A 20,000-nucleotide genomic window follows, 5' to 3' on the forward strand; every position below is an offset into this window, starting at 1 on the left:
GGATAAATCAACCCGGTGGTAATTTATTCCTGATTACCGCTACATCATCTGAGCCAACTTTATTAGACTAACAGAAGAAGCACACACACACACACACAACACACACACACACACACATACATGCACGCATGCACGTACACATACGCATACATACATACATACATACATACATACATACATACATACATACATACGTACATACATACAAAATACTTACATAAATACATACATACATACATACATACATACATACATACATACATACGTACATACATACAAAATACTTACATAAATACATACATACATACATACATACATACATACATACGTACATACATACAAAATACTTACATAAATACATACATACATACATACATACATACATACATGAATGCATACTATACCTTGACCAGCACCCCCCCCCCACAACCGCATTCTCTTCCACCGTCACCACCAGTGTCACTGCAACATCCCGCTTCTTCCATATCACCACTGCCATCACTACTACTACCATTACCATAACCACCACCATCATCATCCCCACCACCACCACTTCCAGCATCGTTACCACCATCACTCCATCACCAGCAATTACCACCACAACCATCGTTACTACCACCACAATTACCACTCACCTCGACCATCAGCTTAAAAAATAAACTGCTGTTCCCTTTTTGCAGGTCCCATGACACTGATAGCTCCCACCGATGAAGCATTCAGAAACCAGCCAGCAGGTTATATCGACGATCTAAAAGCAGACAAGGCCCGCATAAAGCATTACGTTAGATATCATTTGATACACGGTGACATATTCAGCTGGGATATCTCACGCAGCACCAACATCCGGGCACAAAATGGCCATATCCTTCGTTTTTACTATCGTTCGAAACACTTTGGAGTAAGTGGTTCTTTTCTTTGTTTTTCTCTTTCTACTTTTTGCTTGTTACAACGGATGCTTCCCGTTCTCAACGCATGGCTATGATGCTACCCCACTACTTCTGCTCGTGATCAGAGATGCACATATCGTCAGCCACTAATGGACATGCTGAACCAGTTATGGTCAAACAACTGAAAAGCAAATCTGTGGTACTGAGCAGAAAATTTGCTGTAGTCCATCTTTTATACCAAGACAAATTATTTATTTCTTTACTTATTATTATTATTATTATTATTATTATTATTATTATTATTATTATTATTATTATTATTCAGTAGTTTTATTTTTATAGCGTGATTTCACTTCACTACCGAGCGCAGCTCTGTGTGCCTTGGGTATGTGCTGTGATTTGTTGTGATGCTCTGATGGTGACTGTATTGAAAGTGTTCTGCGTAGGATGTGTGCAGTGCCCAGTAGTGCAATTTTCTGTATGTTATATGTGTTTGTAAGTCCTGGTGTTTTTGTTATGTATTTGTCTGAATATTTTTTTTATCATGCCTAATGCACCTACTATGATAGGAATTGTTTCTGTTTTTAGATTCCTGCTTTTATTATTATTATTATTATTTCAATTGTTCCTTTCTTTCATTCGTCAGGAAGTACCTTCTCTGAGAGTGAATACAGCCAATGTGGTCAAACACGATATCCAAGCTAATAACGGCGTTATTCAGTTGGTGGATGATGTCCTTAACGTGCCCGAAGGTACAGTGGAAGAGGTACTTGTGCGTGACAGCAACTTGACCACTATTGCTAACATCACATTTATTAGCCATCTGAACAGCTTGCTGAATAAAACTCGAGGTGAGTTGCTTGTTGCTGCCATTAGAACTGAAAACGTTAGACAAATAGGTGGGTAAGGCGGTGTTAAATTATGAACGCATCTACCGAAGGAGCTTGTTACCATCGCTGTTCTTAGTTAGTTAGTTAGTTAGTTAGTTAATTTGGCTCAAAAGCAAATAGCAAGGTCATGTAGGGGGACATGGAGTTAAGTACAGGGTGGTGTTCATGTAAAGAGTTCAGGCCACTTGAGGTCAAGGGAGGCTTTGAACAAAGCGGTCGTCGGCATCTTCACCATCTCGTCTGGCAGCTTGTTCCACGGATCCGCAACCCGGACGGAGAAAGCTCCTCTCCTTCGATTGAGATGAAATCGTCGTAGGTAGAGCTTTTCGGAATGACCCCGCAGCCGACGCTCTGGAGCAGGAGTGAAGAACAGCTCTTTCGAGAGGTTACACTTTCCGCTTATGATCCTTGATAATAACCAGTTCACAGTAAAGTTTGCCGACTTGGATTGATAATAGAGTATAACTGTTATCCCTTTTCAGTCCTAGTATTATTTCCATTAAATAAGGGAATTCCTATTTATAAGTCCCCTGAGAACTTGGATAAACTTGGAAAATTTCCCTTTGAAAAGTATGCTTGGTGAATTTTTTTTTTATGGAAGACAAGCAGTTGTGGCTGTGTTGTAAGTAGCTTGTTTACCAACCACATGGTTCCGGGTTCAGTCCCACTGCGTGGCACCTTGGGCAAGTGTCTTCTACTATAGCCTCGGGCCGACCAAAGCCTTGTCAGTGGATTTGGTAGACGGAAACTGGAAAGAAGCCCGTCGTATATATGTATATATGCGTGTGTGTGTTTGTGTGTCTGTGTTTGACCCCCTAGCATTGCTTGACAACCGATGCTGGTGTGTTTATGTCCCCGTAACTTAGCGGTTCGGCAAAAGAGACCGATAGAATAAGTACTGGGCTTACAAAAAGAATAAGTCCCAGGGTCGAGTTGCTCGATTAAAGGCGGTGCTCCAGCATGGCCGCAGTCAAATGACTGAAAACAAGTAAAAGAGTAAAGAGAGAGAGTTGCTCATGTTTGCAAACCTTCTCTCTCCACGTCACTGATGTCTTCCAAGTGTAATAAAAGTGCATATTCAACTTATGTTGCAAATACGAGCAAACTTTAATGCACGTCTGTATTGGAGATATGTAGAGCATATTATAAACATAAAGAAATATAAATATTCAAATAATTTAGTTTCTTGGACACAAATAAATTTCGTATGATCCAACACACTCATCAGTGACACGAAAAACGGGAAATAATGTTGAAGTGCAGTTATTTAAAACTTTCTTGAAACCAACCCGCCTGACACTGTTCTTGGTTCTTCGATGTAAATTTTTTGTTTTAAAGTGACCTAAATCAAAACCCTCATCAAATTTTCATGTTAATCCCTGTTCCAAATATCAGCGAAGAAAGTTATTTTACTAAATTCTTCATTATGTTCAAAATTAACCGAAACAAAAACTGTGATTCAAACAAAAATATGGTGACGAAAGGGTTAAGAGTTCAATCTTGCACGACGCATTTTATTTACTATACAACAGTTGTTGGTGGTTTAATTTCATCGAACGATGAATGCGAAAACGTTCAGCTCTCCACAATTTTCACATGCGTATTTAATGTATTACAGTAATCCCTCGCCATATCGCGGTTCATCTATCGCGGTTCATCTATCGCGGTTTAAGCTTACTTCGATTCCTTCATGGTGTGTTGTTTTGCATTTATAATAAAATAAATATATACAAATTATAAAAATAATAAAATATATCCAGTACAGTACTGTTTCTACTTTGTAGATTTTCACCTATCGCGGGTGGGTTTTGGAACGTAACATCCGCGATGGTCGAGGGATTATTGTATATATCCTATTAATTTGAACACTTATATGTCAAAATACAGATCAGTACTTAAGCAGTGAAAAATTTAATTCTCTAAAGTAGTCTGGTCATAAACATTCGGATGCTTAATTTTGGATTCGTGATATTGAAATCGTTCTTTTGTACTGTTTGAGCAGACTTACGTGACCATCTGATCTTGTTATCACTATATAATGGCTACTTTGTATAATGCCTTCACCTTATTTAAAACAATAGATTCTGATCGAGGGAGATTTGACTGTCCTTTTTAGCAAATCGTGCGATCATGTAGAAGCTCTTCATTTAGCACACAGTTTCATGATGTTATAGACGGAGCGGATTCTTTTCTTGGACGGAGCGATAGTTTACCACAGATGAGCACCAACCTTCTTAGTTTATAGTGAAGACTGTATTTGTATATGATGAATCTAAAGTGAAATGAGCTGCTGCACACTCACACACACACACACACACACTCACTCACTCACTTACGCACGCACGCGCAGCAATGTAATCGGGACTACGGCCTAGTTCTTCAGGCAGAGAGAATGTCAGTGGACTTTTATCCAAATACAAAACACCCCCTCGGTTAATCTGGTAAACTATCGCCGAGATTTACTGAGTAATATAGAATAGATTGCAAAATAAAATGCCTGTAGTTGATTAGAACATGAGACATCTGAACAGGCCGTCGCCGTCGCCGACATCTTCGAAAATGATTTCCCAATGAAATATCAATGTTTTTAAAATACAAAGTTATGTTGGCAGTAATTCTGAAATTTGATTTTTTTTTTCGTTTTTCCCATCTTCTCAGCTGGTCGTCGCCAGACAGTATTTGCACCAAGTGACGATGCTTTCGCAAGAATGGACCAAAGTGTTTTGCAGAAAATCATCCAGCATTCTAATCTAGCGAGAGGTTGGTATGATCTATCTATCTATCTATCTATCTATCTATCTATCTATCTATCTATCTATCTATCTATCTATCTATCAATCAATTTCCATTGTCATGGAACCTCACCCCCCCCCCCAAAAAAAAAACAATGTTCTCCTTTTCTAAACAAACCCCTACCAAACATCTGTTTTATATAAATGAACAAGCTGTTTGTACATTCACAAAACTCTATTTGACAAGTTCGAGACACGAACGAAAGCGCTAATAATAATGAATAAATAAAAAGATTTTTCCCCAAAATTCTAGAATTGTAAATAGCAAACTGATCTGCATAAAAAGGTTAACAAGATGAGTAGTCCATCAAATGAGTCCGATATTAATGTATGCTTTTCACCCCACGTGTATTACACGTAGCTTCTAATAGTTTTACGTACATGACAAGTACGTTCATCAGGCGATGATTATTCAATGAAACCAAGGAGTTTAAATAGAGCACCAGGCGAGAGGCGATGCTAAAGCAAACCATATTTAATAGAAAATTCTATTACAGGTGAGCTAGCAAATTGAATCGATGCAAAGCCTTCAGATGAATTTAAATCGAAAATAAAAGCAAAACCACAAAGTTGGCGAGTCACATTTGGGCCGTGAAAGAGAGAAATGTCCCATATGTGATCAAATGGAAAATAATAGAAAAGTCTAAACCATACATGAATGGATGTAATAGATGTATGCTTTGCTTGGCCGAAAGGGCGCAGATTTTATTTAGATCCGAGATTCCGAGTTCGGAATCATTCCTATGTTGTGACGGAGAAAAACGAGAGTATTATTATAGTAAGAAGATTATCTTTCTCGTATCTCCTCCTACTTGTGCGCATGTGCAGCATCTTTGGTTACTATGGAAACAGAGCTTTTCGCCACGGTGATATGTAAAACATTCGCTTCTGATTAGCTTAAATACCCAAATTCTGTAAACTTTAAAGGGTCCCTTTTACTTGTTTCAGTCATTTGACTGCGGCCATGCTGGAGCACCGCCTTTAGTCGAGCAAATCGATCCCAGGACTTATTCTTTGTAAGCCTAGTACTTATTCTATCGGTCTCTTTTCCGAACTACTAAGTTACGGGGACGTAAACACACCAGCATCGGTTGTCAAGCGATGTTGGGGGGGGGGGGGGCAAACACAGACACACACAAATACAGACACACACACACACACATATATATACGACGGGCTTTTTTCAGTTTCCGTCTACTAAATCCACTGACAAGGGTTTGGTCGGCCCGAGGCTATAGTAGAAGACACTTGCCCCAATGTGCCACGCAGTGGGACTGAACCCGAAACTATGTGGTTGGTAAGCAAGCTACTTACCACACAGCCAACTTTTTAATTGTGGATTTATAGAGAAAATGAATTTCATTTTCATAGTTAGTATACAAAACTTAATCCATATATCAAATTTGAAAACACCTGGAACAAAATTGTAAGCAGTGACGAAAACCACAAAGTTCCCAATTGTTTTTCTACCAACTCTGCCTGCAAAGCCGGTTTATGCAGGAATTCGAAGTGAAAATCTACGTAATGTTTGCATTTTTAGACAGTATAGTGACACTTCAGCAGACTTTTTCGCTTCATATTGTTTGGATTATAATTTACTCTTCGTCCAACCCCACACAACGGTTTTATTGTCGTGAAACCAGGATTTTCTACACTTGAAGAATTTCGGTCTGGAATCTGACAAGTGTTGAATTGCCCAGAACCGGGGTTGAGAGCTTCTCTGGAAATACCCTACCTTTATACTCTACCAGTACCCGGTAGGGTATGTATGTATGTATGTATGTATGTATGTATGTATGTATGTATGTATGTATTCTTTTATTTTCTTTTACTTTTACTTGTTTCAGTCATTTGACTGCGGCCATGCAGGAGCACCGCCTTTAGTCGAGCAACTCGACCCCGGGACTTATTCTTTGTAAGCCCAGTACTTATTCTATCGGTCTCTTTTGCCGAACCGCTAAGTGACGGGGACATAAACACACCAGCATCGGTTGTCAAGCAATGCTAGGGGGACAAACACAGACACACAAACATACACACACACACACACATATATATATATATACATATATACGACGGGCTTCTTTCAGTTTCCGTCTACCAAATCCACTCACAAGGCATTGGTTGGCCCGAGGCTATAGCAGAAGACACTTGCCCAAGATGCCACGCAGTGGGACTGAACCCGGAACCATGTGGTTGGTTAGCAAGCTACTTACCACACAGCCACGCCTATTTATTGGCTAAGCTTATGCAGGACAACTTTGCTACATTATCATCACCATCGTCTTCCTTGATATTGTCGCCGTCGTCGTTGTTGGTGTCGTTATTGTTGTTGTTTTTATTATTATTATTATTATTATTATTTTATTTTATTTTATTTTTTCAGAGCTGATGAGCTTTCATATTCACCCTGGAACTTTAACAATTGATCAGCTGAAATCTTCACATTCGTCGTTTATTTCAACAAATCTTTTCTTTGATGATATACATCTCAGCACGTCAGGTATGTATACACACACACACACACCACACACACACACACACACACACACACTCTCTCTCTCTCTCTCTCCCTCTCTCTCATATACAATAGCGCTAACTTGCTATCTTAAAGATAGCACGTCTTCGCTTCAGTGGGGTTTATTTGGAGGGCACTTAGTGTATATTTTTGCACGGGAATAAAGGCGTAAATAGTAAAATACATCAATTTGACTGGGTAAGTCACAAAGCAAAGGTTGAGAATCACTGATGTAAAGGATTCTTCATTGACTGAAAATGTTTATTGCTTTTATTGTTTTGCCCTATGTTACACTGTGGTTCAAAGCCTTTCAGCCATGAACATCTGTCTTTTTGTATAACGAAGATTACATTCTTTACTGTACGAGGTAGTTTCAAAAAGTTCCAGGACTAGTTATATTTGATAAAAAGCAACTTATTTACGCTCTTTTTACTCTTTTACTTGTTTCAGTCATTTGACTGCGGCCATGTTGGAGCACCGCCTTTGTGTGAAACGCTTACAGCACCTAGGTTTCCCAAGCGGTCACCCATCTAAGTACTCACTAAGCTCGACGTTGCTTAACTTCGGTGATCGGACGAGAACCGGTGCTTTCAACGTGATATCATCTTCGAAATAGTCAGCTTGCGCAGCAATACAGTAATCCCTCGCCATATCGCGGTTCACCTATCGCGGTTCACCTATCGCGGTTCACCTATCGCGGTATATTATTTAAGCTCACGTCTATTCCTCCGTGGTGTTGTTTTGCATTTATGATAAAATGAATATATACAAATTATAAAAATAAAAAAAAAATATACAGTACTGTTTCTACTTCGCGGATTTTCACCTATCGCAGGGCGTTTTGGAACGTAACACCCACAATAGTCGAGTGATTACTGTACACCAATCCCAGCGTTTCTTCCACTTTTGGAATCCTGCCTGGAAGTCCTTTTCCGTAAGCGAGTCGAAGACCGTCTGCGATTCGCTCTGGATCTTGACAACGGCGAACTTTGAGCTGCATTTTCCTCTTGGAGAAGTGATAGAAGTCTGCAGATGCTAAATCTGGCGAATAGGGCGGGGGCGAGTGAGGAGTGTCCGGTGACAGAGTGCATTGTTGTCGTGAAGAATCCAATTCTTCGCATTCCACAGATCCGGTCGCTGTCGCCGAATGCCCTCCCTCAAATGCTTCAAAACGTCGTAGTTGAACTCTCGATTGACAGTCTGGGCATGGTGGTGGTGGTGGGACGAATTCTCCATGCGCAATATCACATTTCCGAGGGTGACGCTCGTGGCTGGTCTTCCAGATTGCTCATCGTCTTTCAAGCAAGTTCTTCCGCTTTTGAAGCGCCTGTGTCACACGAAATATTGCGTACGACCCATTACCTTGTTGCCATAAGCTTGCTGAAGCATGATCAATGTCTCTGTAGCAGACTTTTCAAGTTTTAGCGCAAAATTTCACGTTGGCTCTTTGTTCCTGTCTATGGCAAAAATCGAGGACTACAGCATACACGTGATCAGAAAAAAACACAAATTTCACAACTTGTGAAGTAAACACAGCGATGTCACTCGGCGCACTGGTTCATGAAGGTCGCAAGCGTGCTGCCATCTGTTGGCGCGCTACAGAACTTGTCTGGAAACTTTTTGATGTCGGCTTGTACTTCTTTTTCAATCCTTACTCATACACATACGCGCGCGCGCGCACACACCCACACCCACACACACACACACACAAGCACTGTACCCGGATGTCAAATGTGGAAAATAATCTTCTGTTAAACTGTAAATGACTTAACGAAGAACAAGTTTTTATGTAGTTTTATGGTGTTTAATTGTATTTGCAAATATAATTTCATGCAAGTTGAATTCCCTCCCCCAGTTTTTATGATATTTAAAGCTTTTGAGACTGAGTTTATTGATAATATTAATTCTTCCGACTAAAACAGGGAGCTGGTAGAAGTGTTAGCGCGCCGGGCAAAAATGCTTAGCAGCATTTAGTCCGTCTGCGTTCAAATTCTATCGAGGTCAACTTTTCCTTTCATCCTTTTTGGGATCGATTAAATAAGTACCATTCGAGCACTGGGGTCGATGTTACCGACTTAACTTCTCTTTGAAAATTGCTGGCCTCGTATCAAAATTTAAAACTAATATTATTTTGTGATTAAGAAAATACTGTTTACTTTATCTATTATATAAAATCCGTTCTGTGTGTGTGTGTGTGTGTCTTCTAGGATCTCGGGCATCCTCCATCCGTTTGCGCTCATATTTGATATGTAGATACCGTCGGTATCAGGGCGTGTATAAGTCTTGAAAAAAATTACAAAAATTGATTCCAGGTGAGAATGTGATCGATAAAGCCGTGGGAACGTGCATTTGTATGCGCAAGTACATCAGCTGTTACGATCGATACTACGCGTACGCGAGAAAAATGCGCGGCTGGCTTGAAATAATGTCACGTGAATAAAATCGTTTTTCTTTGAAATAGAAAAAAAATCTATATTTCTTCTTTTGTTAGTGTCTCAAATTTAGGTTAAATCAGTGTTTCTCAAAGGGGAGGCCTATGGGACGGTTGGACAAGTTGTTTTCAGAAAATTTGGTTTAAATGTTTGACAACTCAGCACCGTCTATTGGACGGTGGTGGTGGTGGGGGCGTTTTGCTCGTATATATATATATATATATATATATATATATATATATATATATATATATATATATATATATATATATATATATACACGAAAACAATTGCAGCGTGGAAGGTGTTTGTAAGCCATTTAAGAAACACACAAAAGCCGTTCGATTCACTTCAACATTTAAGTTTAATTTGTCAAAATATTTTCGTCGCTAAAATCCGCGACCTGTTCACTGACAAAAATCCGTGCTGCATCTCAAACGAAAATATTTTAGCGACGAAAATATTTTGACAAATTAGACTTAAATGTTGAAGTGAATCGAACGGCTTTTGTGTGTTTCTTAAATGGCTTACAAACACCTTCCACGCTGCAATTGTTTTCGTTCCAGCACACGATCTCAGATCAAATCACTTGCTATGCGAGTACATCTCCGTAATATATATATATATATATATATATATATATATATATATATATATATATATATATATATATATATATATATATGTGTGTGTGTGTGTGTGTATATATATATATATATATATATATATATATATTTGAAAATACTATGATATAGGTGGTTTCACATACTTGGGTAGCACAGTCAACGGTGGTGCCCCAGCATGGCCGCAGCTTCCGGGCTGAAACATTCTCAAGGATCTAAGGATATAATTTATACCATTTTCTTGTAATTCTAAATTGGTAGGCAGCACATCAAACAGAAGTAATTGTAACGGAATTGGTTTCCGAACTCAGAATGTAGAGAGACTCATGTAAATACCGCAAGGCATTCTGTCCAATTCTACCTTTCGTTGTGTCCTTCCAATATTATAAATAAATAAAAAGCTGCAAGCTGGCAGAGTCCTTTGCACGCCGGGCAAAACGCTTAGCGGCATTTCGTCCGTCTTTACGTTATGAGTTCAAATTCTGCTGGGGGTTGGCGTTGCGTTTTATCCTTCCGAAGTTGATGAAAGAAGTACATGTTGAACACTGGGGTCAATTTAATCGACTAACTCCTTTCTCCAAAACACTACTGGTCTTGTGCCCAAATTTGGAAGCGTATATTTACGAAGTCGTCGAGCTGGCAGAATCGTTAGCATTCCGTCCGTCTTTATGTTCTGAGATCAAATTCCGCCGAGGTTGACTTTACCTGTCATCCTTTAGGAGTCAATAAAGTACCAGTTGAACACTGGGATTGATATAGTCTTACTCCTTCCTCCGAAATTGCTGGCCTTGTACCAAAATTTGAAATCAATAAATAGATAAATAAGTATTCACCCAAACGCCCTTTTAAAGGAATCGAACAACTAAACAAATTGTTAAATTTATTTTGTAGGAGGAGAAGTCCGCCTGAACCGTCTAGCCAAAATTACTCACCCCAATATCGAATGCGACAATGGAATGGTTCACATCATTGATAGAGTTTTGATACCGTCAAAATTGCGACATCTAGGCTAAGTCGACGGCGGACATTTTCCGCGAATGAAGAAAAAAAAGAGGCAAGCGCTGATAGGCACTGAATGTTTGAAAATCACCTCTCACTTGAATGCTTACCTTGCAATGACAAATGTGTGAATTTTTTTTCAATTAATAAAGATACAGCAGATGTAATAAAGATATAACGTACTTTTAGATATTTATTATTTTCAGTTTATATACGTCGACATAATACCTTTCTTCCTTTCTTTCTTTCTTTCATTCTTCTTTCTTTCTTTCTTTCTTTCTTTCTTTCTTTCTTTCTTTCTTTCTTTCTTTCTTTCTTTCTCTCTCCCCATCTTTCTCTCTTTCGGTTTCTTTTATCTATCTATCTATCTATCTATCTATCTATCTATCTATCTATCTGTCTGTCTGTCTGTCTGTCTGTCTGTCTGTCTGTCTGTCTGTCTGTCTGTCCGTCTGTTTTCTTGCTATTCTGTTTGCCTTTTTTTTGTTCACCATTAGGCGCTGGCGTGGTTATGTATAAGTGCGGGCACCTTGTAGGCTCTGGGAGAGGTCTTGACGCTGACCCCCCCCCCCACTCTCTCACGCATTCCTTTATCTTTCACCGGCTTTTAGTCGAACAAATCGGCTCCAGGACTTATTTTTTAAAGTCTAGAACTTATTCTATTGATATCTTTTGCCCGGCACCGGCTTTTAGCTGAAAAAATCGACTCTAGGACTTATTTTTTAAAGTCTAGTATTTATTTTATCGGTATCTTTTGCCGAACAGCTATGTTACAGAGACATAAACACATCACCGGTTGTCAAGCGGTGGTGGTGGACAAAAATAAGGCGGCGAGCTGGCAGAAACGTTAGCACGCCGGGCGAAATGCCTAGCGATATTTCGCCTGCCGTTACGTTCTGAGTTCAAATTCCGCCGACGTCGACTTTACCTTTCATCCTTTCGGGGTCGATTAAATAAGTACCAGTTATACACTGGGGTCGATATAATCGACTTAATCCGTTTGTCTGTCCTTGTTTGTCCTTTCTGTGTTTAGCCCCTTGTAGGTAGTAAAGAAATAGGTGGTGGACAAAAATAAACATAGACATAACACACATACACACACACAAGCTATAGTTGAAGACACTTGCCCAAGGTGCCACGCAGTGGGACTGAACCTGGAACCATGTGATTGAGAAGCAAGCTTCTTACCACACAGCTACGCCTGCGCCTATGCAGAGAGAAAAAGTACAAAAAAAAAGGAACGAAGTATACAGAAAAGGCAAAACCTAGCATAAACTGACGAGTGTTTTGCTAGCTGTATAGATGAATATAAGTGTTAAGTTCGTCTGTATTTATTCAAAGTTTAAAAGAGAGGTAAACAAAATCTTTCACTTTATCTAGCTCCTTCGTATTAACCCTCAAATTGGTTACTAATTATGTTATACTACCCCACTAGGACGAAGATGTCGGCGTTGCAACTAGTGATACCCTAAAAACAGCTTCATACGTGGGCTGCTATTGCTGTCTAGGCTATCCTTTCTTTTTCGGCCTCCCTAATCTTCTGAGCAGAAAACCCATCATTGACTTTAATTGCTACATGTTTAGCAGCTGGATTTCCTGTCCGAAACATGTATTGTACTCAATAAAGTCTATCACACATTCCATCTCCTATTTTATCAATACTATTCCCTTCCGATCATTTCGAAATGTAACCACACGTGAATCGTTGGCGATCTTTGTTCTCCGTCTTACTTTTTTCTTGAACTTTCCTCTGTCTCGTGTTTCTGAAGAAGAGCTCTTTGCGTCTGCTAATACTTTGCATATACCACGTCCTTGAGTTGTTATTTTTTCGTATGTCTGTTCTTGATTTTTTTTATTTACTATATATATGCATATATATTTAGATGAATGTGGTACGTAAGTTGAAGGTACCAGAATTTAGTATGGCACTATCTATATAATTTAAAATAAGGTGATTATAATCAAAATAAGCAACAAGGATATCCATAGGTAATGCAGTACGATCGTTTCAAGCGACTTCGTTTAATTGAACAATGCAAATATTACATCAATTTAAAATGTAAAGCAATCTTCAGCTGCATAAAAATATAGAATTTAGTTAAATTGGAAGGACTCATTTGTATAATGTTTTATCCAATATCACCAAGAGGATAAGGAGATAGATAAAGAACATGTTTTATCAACAACATCCTGGAAAGTTCGGAGGGACGATTTCTTGGGAAGTTTTGAAAGTTCCGAGGATGAGAGACTTCCTGGAAAATCCCGATGACTTCCTGGAAAGTTCCGAGGATTAGAGACTCACAGGAAAGTTCCGAGGATGAGAGACTTCCAGGAAAGATCCGAGGATGAGACTTCCTGGAAAATTCCGAGGACTTCCTGTAAAGTTCCGAGGATGAGAAACTTCCGGGAAAGTTCCGAGGAAGATATTTCCTGGAAAATTCCGAGGACTTCATTGAAAGTTCCGAGGATGGTAGACTTCCTGGAAAATACCGAGGACTTCCTGGAAATTTCCGATGATTAGACTTCCTGCAAAATTCCGAGTACTTCCTGGAAAGTTCCCGAGGATGAGATTTTCTGGAAAGTTCCCAGGATGCGAATTATTTAACAAGATAATTCATGCTCACTACATTGAATATGTTAACACTAGTTCATCGTTGAACTGGGTTTTGGTCTGATGTGTAAGCAACCACATGTCTTGTTCTGCCGACGCAGATATCACTAGTTTCCTTAAATTGTTATTTAGTTCCAATCCTGATCGAGTAGAGCATATAGATCAGTAATTCTATGACTGACAGTATCAGTCCTCTACTCTAGTACTTATTTTTTAAAGCCCGATGTAACATATAAATTTCAAATTTCTAAGCCAGGATTCGAAATCGAACCTACATTTTTCTACAAGTTCTCTGTCTATTGTTCTTACCTGTTGCACCAGGAAATTTATGAGAGTAATCTTTCCTCTTAACCTTCTTTTCAGTCATACATGGGCCAAGGTTGACTAGAAAGGAAAATCCTTTGTCTAGCCTAACCTAATGTAATGAGAAAATATAAATACGCAGCCAAAAATCTGTTCTATCTCTTCGGTGTCCCTTGACCGCCGGTCAGTGAGCATCTCTATTTCTCACTTCAAGTATGGCCTGTCATTGTGCGGCAATACAATTCTTATTCTTTCAACTTGACTGTTACATATTCATATCTGTGTGTTTGCGAATGCCAAACTACTCCCTACTCTTGGCACTATTTTGTAGTGAATAGTACGAACTGTGTGAAAAGTAAACAATGTATCACTACGCTAATGTCGTCCGTGTAATCAAGCAACGTCAATAAACACGTTAAATAATAACAATGGTTTTAAACTGGTTGTCTTTCCCAATACAACAAACCACACGCATAACATGGTGGCAGCGGTAAACAATTAATCCGGAATTGTGCTTTTAAAAACAAAACAGGAACGCAACGAACGAGGAAATCAACAAACAAAACATCGCTACGCTTCGGAAAACATAAACAAAGAATCCAAGATGGCGACCCCCGTCGCCGTACAGATGAATCTGTATCCGATTATGAACTGGGATTCTAGTGATGTCGTTGAAGAATTTAAAAAATTCAAACAAAAAGCTCAACTAGCTTTCAAAAGTTTCCTGAAAGGCACAACTGACGATGAAAAGGTAAGTTATATCCTTTTATGGCCAGGCAATAAAGGAATAGACCTATACAATAGCTGGGATATGTCAGAATCAGACTGCAATGACCCAGATACACTTCTTGAAAAATTTGAGAGGCACTTAGAGCCCAGGTCAAACCACAGAATTCAGAGATACGAATTCCAGGGCCCGAAACAAGCCCCACAAGAAACAATAGACAATTTCCCGTCAAGGCTGAAAAATGTTGCAGAGAAATGCAAATTCAAAGACAGGGAGGAGAGAATTGTAGACCAATTAATATGGGGGTGTGCCCACAAAGAAGTGCAAAAATCGCTAATAGGTAAGGACGCTCTCCAGTTGGTAGAAGCAGTAGACACTGCAAGAGCATTTGAAGCCACTACCAAACAGATGGCCTCACTAAGCTTACAAGCAAGCCCACTAGATAGCAGTGTAGATACTGTATCAAGGCACAGGACACAAACCCACAAACAAAGAACTTGCCGGTACTGTGGTACAGAGCATGAATTTAATGACCGAAAAAAATGTCCTGCATTCGGTACACACTGCAAAGGATGTGGAAAACTGAACCACTGGGAAAAAATGTGTAGGATAACAAAATCCCAGAGATATAAGCCCCAAGTTTCAAAGAGGAGCAGAAATAGAAGGGATATACATGCACAACAACAGGAACAAAGCACCTCAGAGGAGGAATTCTTAGCAATCGGCATAATAAATGTGCATGAGAAGGGAAAGGACGACCGAAGGAAAAAAGATGAGGCATACACGACAATGAAAATTCAAAAGAAGGCCGGAAGGAAAAGAACAAACATAGACTTAAGATAGACACTGGGGCCCAGAGTGATATCTTGCCTATCGGCTTATACAAAAAGATGTTCCCAGAAAATATGACAGAAGAGGATAGGGTCAGGAAAGGAATCCTCACACCAAGTGATGTAATCCTCACTGCGTACGGAGGTACCAGAATCCCACAACTGGGGAAAACAACAATAAAGGGGACACACAAAGGGAAACCAATCGAGTGTACATTTTATGTCACAAGAACAGGAGGCCCAGCAATTCTTGGACTCGATACCTGCAGGAGGTTAAATATTGTGTCGGTCAATACTGAAGTGAAAGCAGCTCCAAGCAGGATTGTAAGTGATATGCCTATCAAAAACCGACCACCAATCACAAACAAAAAGGAGATGAAAGGACTAAGCAGAAAGGTCCACCACATTGTAAATGTGACAACCAATAAGAGCATGTACAAAGACATAGAAAAGTAGAAAAACCTCACAACAAAAGGAGGAAATGATATCTGGTGACATCCCAAGAAGGCCATGGCAAACTATTGGAGTAGATCTATTCACAGAAGGCCAAGAATGGTATTTAATAATGGCCTGCTACTACTCCAAATTTCCATTTGTGAGAAAAGTGAAAGACCTGACAAGCAAAACAATCACTACAGTGGCCCGAGGACTCCTAGCAGAGCAAGGAATACCAGAGCAGATCATATGTGACAATGGAACCCAGTTCACGTCACAAGAATTCAAAAAGCTAGCTGATGAATATGGGTTCAATATTGCAACTTCATCTCCACACTGCCCCAAAGGTCATGGGTTTATAGAAAGACAGGTGCAGACAGTGAAGAGAACACTAGTCAAATGCCGGAAGACTAGGGAAGACCCACACCTGGCACTTATGTCCCTACGAGCGACTCCACTGAGAGCTAATATGAAATCCCCAGCAGAATTGCTGAATGGCAGGAAGTATAAAACTACCCTGCCAACTAAGATTCAACCTCCTATTGACCAGAAAGAAACAAGGGCCAAGCTAGCAGCCACTCAAGAACAAGCACAGAGGCATTGCAACAAACATGCACAACATTTACCTGAGATGCTTGGAGGACAACATGTGCATACTCAAGATCCCATAACTAAAACATGGATCCCAGCAAAGGTTGTCAGTAGAGCTGAAACTCCAAGATCAAATATGATAGAAACAGAATCTGGTAGGCAGCTGAAACAACAGGGCCCACATCCGCCCAACACCAGAGCTGCCGAGGAAAACGTGTACAACACACCTCAGACACCGGTGCGAAGCAGAAGATCCACCAGATGGAGAAAGAACATTCTGCCACCGGTTCGATACCGCTAAAGAAAAAGAAAAGACATGATGAAAATACATAGAGCAAGGGAGACTACTCATAGTTGTCTTCACTGCCAAGAGACCCCTTTTTTTTCAAGAAGAAGGGATGTTACATATTCATATCTGTGTGTTTGCGAATGCCAAACTACTCCCTACTCTTGGCACTATTTTGTAGTGAATAGTACGAACTGTGTGAAAAGTAAACAATGTATCACTGCGCTAATGTCGTCCGTGTAATCAAGCAACGTCAATAAACACGTTAAATAATAACAATGGTTTTAAACTGGTTGTCTTTCCCAATACAGAAAACCACACGCATAACATTGACTAAACTTTCTTACTCTTTCTCTCTTTAAAGTCACCCACAGAAGACGTTTACCAACGGGATGGACTATAAGAACTAAAATAATTTGTGTATCACAACTCCAACAATTCGAAGTAGTTGTAACTTACTTTGTAACGATGACAATAATAAATAAAAGACCATTTCAACAACCAATATCTTCTCTCATTTATCTGCTACACATAATCATTATAATTAACCTAAGATGTTTATAAACTGTTAAAACTGGATCTTAAACTAAACCGTTACACCTGGTACTTATTCTTTTTGCGGAGCCACTTTGTTACAAGGACGTAAACAAGCTAACACTGGTTGTCAAACGTTGGTGGGGGACATACGTGTACACACACACACACACACACGTACATAATTAAGTGCTTTGACTACAACATTAGACCATTTTAGCTCTTATTTCTAGAAATGTATGTGTTTATAACACCCTACTCGCATTTAGTGACAATTATAGTTTTCCTTTTTGGTAAAACATTGCAAGCTGCTGTCTATTTTAATTTCATATGTAAAATTAAAATAGGCGGTGCTCCAGCATGGCCGCAGTCAGATGACTGAAACAAGTAAAAGAATAAAAGAATATATATATATATATATATATAATATATATTATATATATATATTAAATATATATAATATATATCACCGTGATCACCGTGACCGACCAGGCCATCAGATGTGTTACACATCGCTGGTCACAATGCGCTTCGCATTGTTTTAGCCTTCAAATGACGCCACCCCGCTGGCTAAGCGAGCAGGCCAATATATATATATATATATATATATATATATATATATATTATATATATATATATATATATATATATATAATAGGAGGAGGAGGAGGCGACCTCCTTCAGTCATGAATGACCACGGGATTGCACCTAGAAAGTTACCCTCCGATGCACAAGTCAGGGTAAGATTGTTTGTGGTAGGCTAGCAGTCGCCCATGCATACCAGCCTCCCCTCTCCACACCTCTGATGTTATCCAAGGGAAAAGCAAAGGGGCCGATACAGCTTGGCACCAGTGATGTCGCAACTCAAGAACACAACACACAGCCAGGTCCGGGAATCGAACTCACAACCTCACGATCGTAAGCTCTACGCTCTAACCACTGAGCCATGCGCCTCCTTCTCTCTCTCTCTCTCTCTCTCTCACACACACACACACACACACTCACACACTCACACACATACATATATATATATATATATATATATATATAATCAATCGTACTGACTTTCATGGGAAACATGTATTTTTAGTGGTTGAAACCTTTTGGATTAACTGGTGCTAGAGGAGCCATATAGTGACCACTCTCTTATATTTATTTGTAAAAATATTATAATATATTATAAAATATTATAATAATCCAGGTTTCTCGGAGCACTAGGCCACTTGGTGTTGAATGGATATACTATTAAATTAGTATCTAATTCTCTCCCTTATTAATTAATTATAATTATGCTGCATTTTTTTAAATGCTGTATTTGTTTTCCGTGAAAGTTTGGCGCGCTGTTAGTTGGGGCATTTGAATTATAACGTCGGATGTAATCAATGAACCACACGCGTATTTATCGTTATGGTAAAATCTGGCGTGTGATTGAGTGGATTTCATCCATAGTTTTGGCCGATGAGCTACAAGTGGATTTTTTTGTAAGTAAAATTACATTTAATTCATAATAGCGAAACAATTGTCCCAGAATAATCTGTATTGTTATTTTTTATTTGCCCTGTCCGTGTGAGCTAACAATCGTACTGACTTTCATGGGAAACAACATGTATTTTTAGTGGTTGAAACCTTTTGGATTAACTGGTGCTAGAGTGAGCCATATAGTGACCACTCTCTTATATTTATTTTGTAAAAATATTATAATATATTATAAAATATTATAATAATCCAGGTTTCTCGGAGCACTAGGCCACTTGGTGTTGAATGGAATATATACTATAAATTAGTATCTAATTCTCTCACCCTTATTAATTATATAATTATGCTGCATTTATTTCTAATGCTGTATTTGTTTTCCGTGAAAGTTTGGCGCGCTGTTAGTTGGGGCATTTGAATTATAACGTCGGATGTAATCAATTGAACCACACGCGTATTTATCGTTATGGTAAAATCTGGCGTGTGATTGAGTGGATTTCATCCAGATAGTTTTGGCCGATGAGCTACAAGTGGATTTTTTTGTAAGTAAAATTACATTAATTCATTAATAGCGAAACAATTGTCCCAGAATAATCTGTATTTTGTTATTTTTTATTTGCCCTGTCCGTGTGAGCTAACAATCGTACTGACTTTCATGGGAAACATGTATTTTTAGTGGTTGAAACCTTTTGGATTAACTGGTGCTAGAGTGAGCCATATAGTGACCACTCTCTTATATATTTTGTAAAAATATTATAATATATTATAAAATATTATAATAATCCAGGTTTCTCGGAGCACTAGGCCACTTGGTGTTGAATGGATATACTATTAAATTAGTATCTAATTCTCTCACCCTTATTAATTAATTATAATTATGCTGCATTTATTTCTAAATGCTGTATTTTTTCGTGAAAGTTTGGCGCGCTGTTAGTTGGGGCATTTGAATTATAACGTCGGATGTAATCAATTGAACCACACGCGTATTTATCGTTATGGTAAAATCTGGCGTGTGATTGAGTGGATTTCATCCAGATAGTTTTGGCCGATGAGCTACAAGTGGATTTTT

At 39.0% G+C, this 20,000-nt stretch overlaps 2 protein-coding genes and 1 pseudogene across 2 annotated transcripts in view; 2 read left to right on the forward strand and 1 right to left on the reverse strand.

Annotated features, from left to right (window-relative positions):
* LOC115219343 (periostin-like) overlaps positions 1–11,329 on the forward strand; it is a 38,043-nt gene extending 26,714 nt beyond the window's left edge. The window contains exons 4-8 of the mRNA XM_029789503.2: positions 681–898; positions 1,534–1,738; positions 4,436–4,537; positions 6,956–7,072; positions 11,034–11,329. Coding sequence (XP_029645363.1) covers positions 681–898; positions 1,534–1,738; positions 4,436–4,537; positions 6,956–7,072; positions 11,034–11,155 — 764 coding nt within the window. The 3' untranslated portion in view covers positions 11,156–11,329. The remainder of the gene's footprint in view (positions 1–680; positions 899–1,533; positions 1,739–4,435; positions 4,538–6,955; positions 7,073–11,033) is intronic.
* LOC115219573 lies at positions 7,581–7,699 on the reverse strand (annotated as a pseudogene).
* Positions 11,330–16,093: 4,764 nt separating the features above from the next.
* LOC115219320 lies at positions 16,094–16,939 on the forward strand. Its single transcript, XM_029789482.1, has one exon. It carries the CDS (start codon positions 16,094–16,096, stop codon positions 16,937–16,939), a length of 846 nt encoding a protein of 281 aa, XP_029645342.1.
* The last annotated feature ends 3,061 nt before the right edge of the window (positions 16,940–20,000 follow it).

Source organism: Octopus sinensis, linkage group LG14 (assembly GCF_006345805.1).
Source record: "Octopus sinensis linkage group LG14, ASM634580v1, whole genome shotgun sequence".
NCBI classification, from domain to species: domain Eukaryota; kingdom Metazoa; phylum Mollusca; class Cephalopoda; order Octopoda; family Octopodidae; genus Octopus; species Octopus sinensis.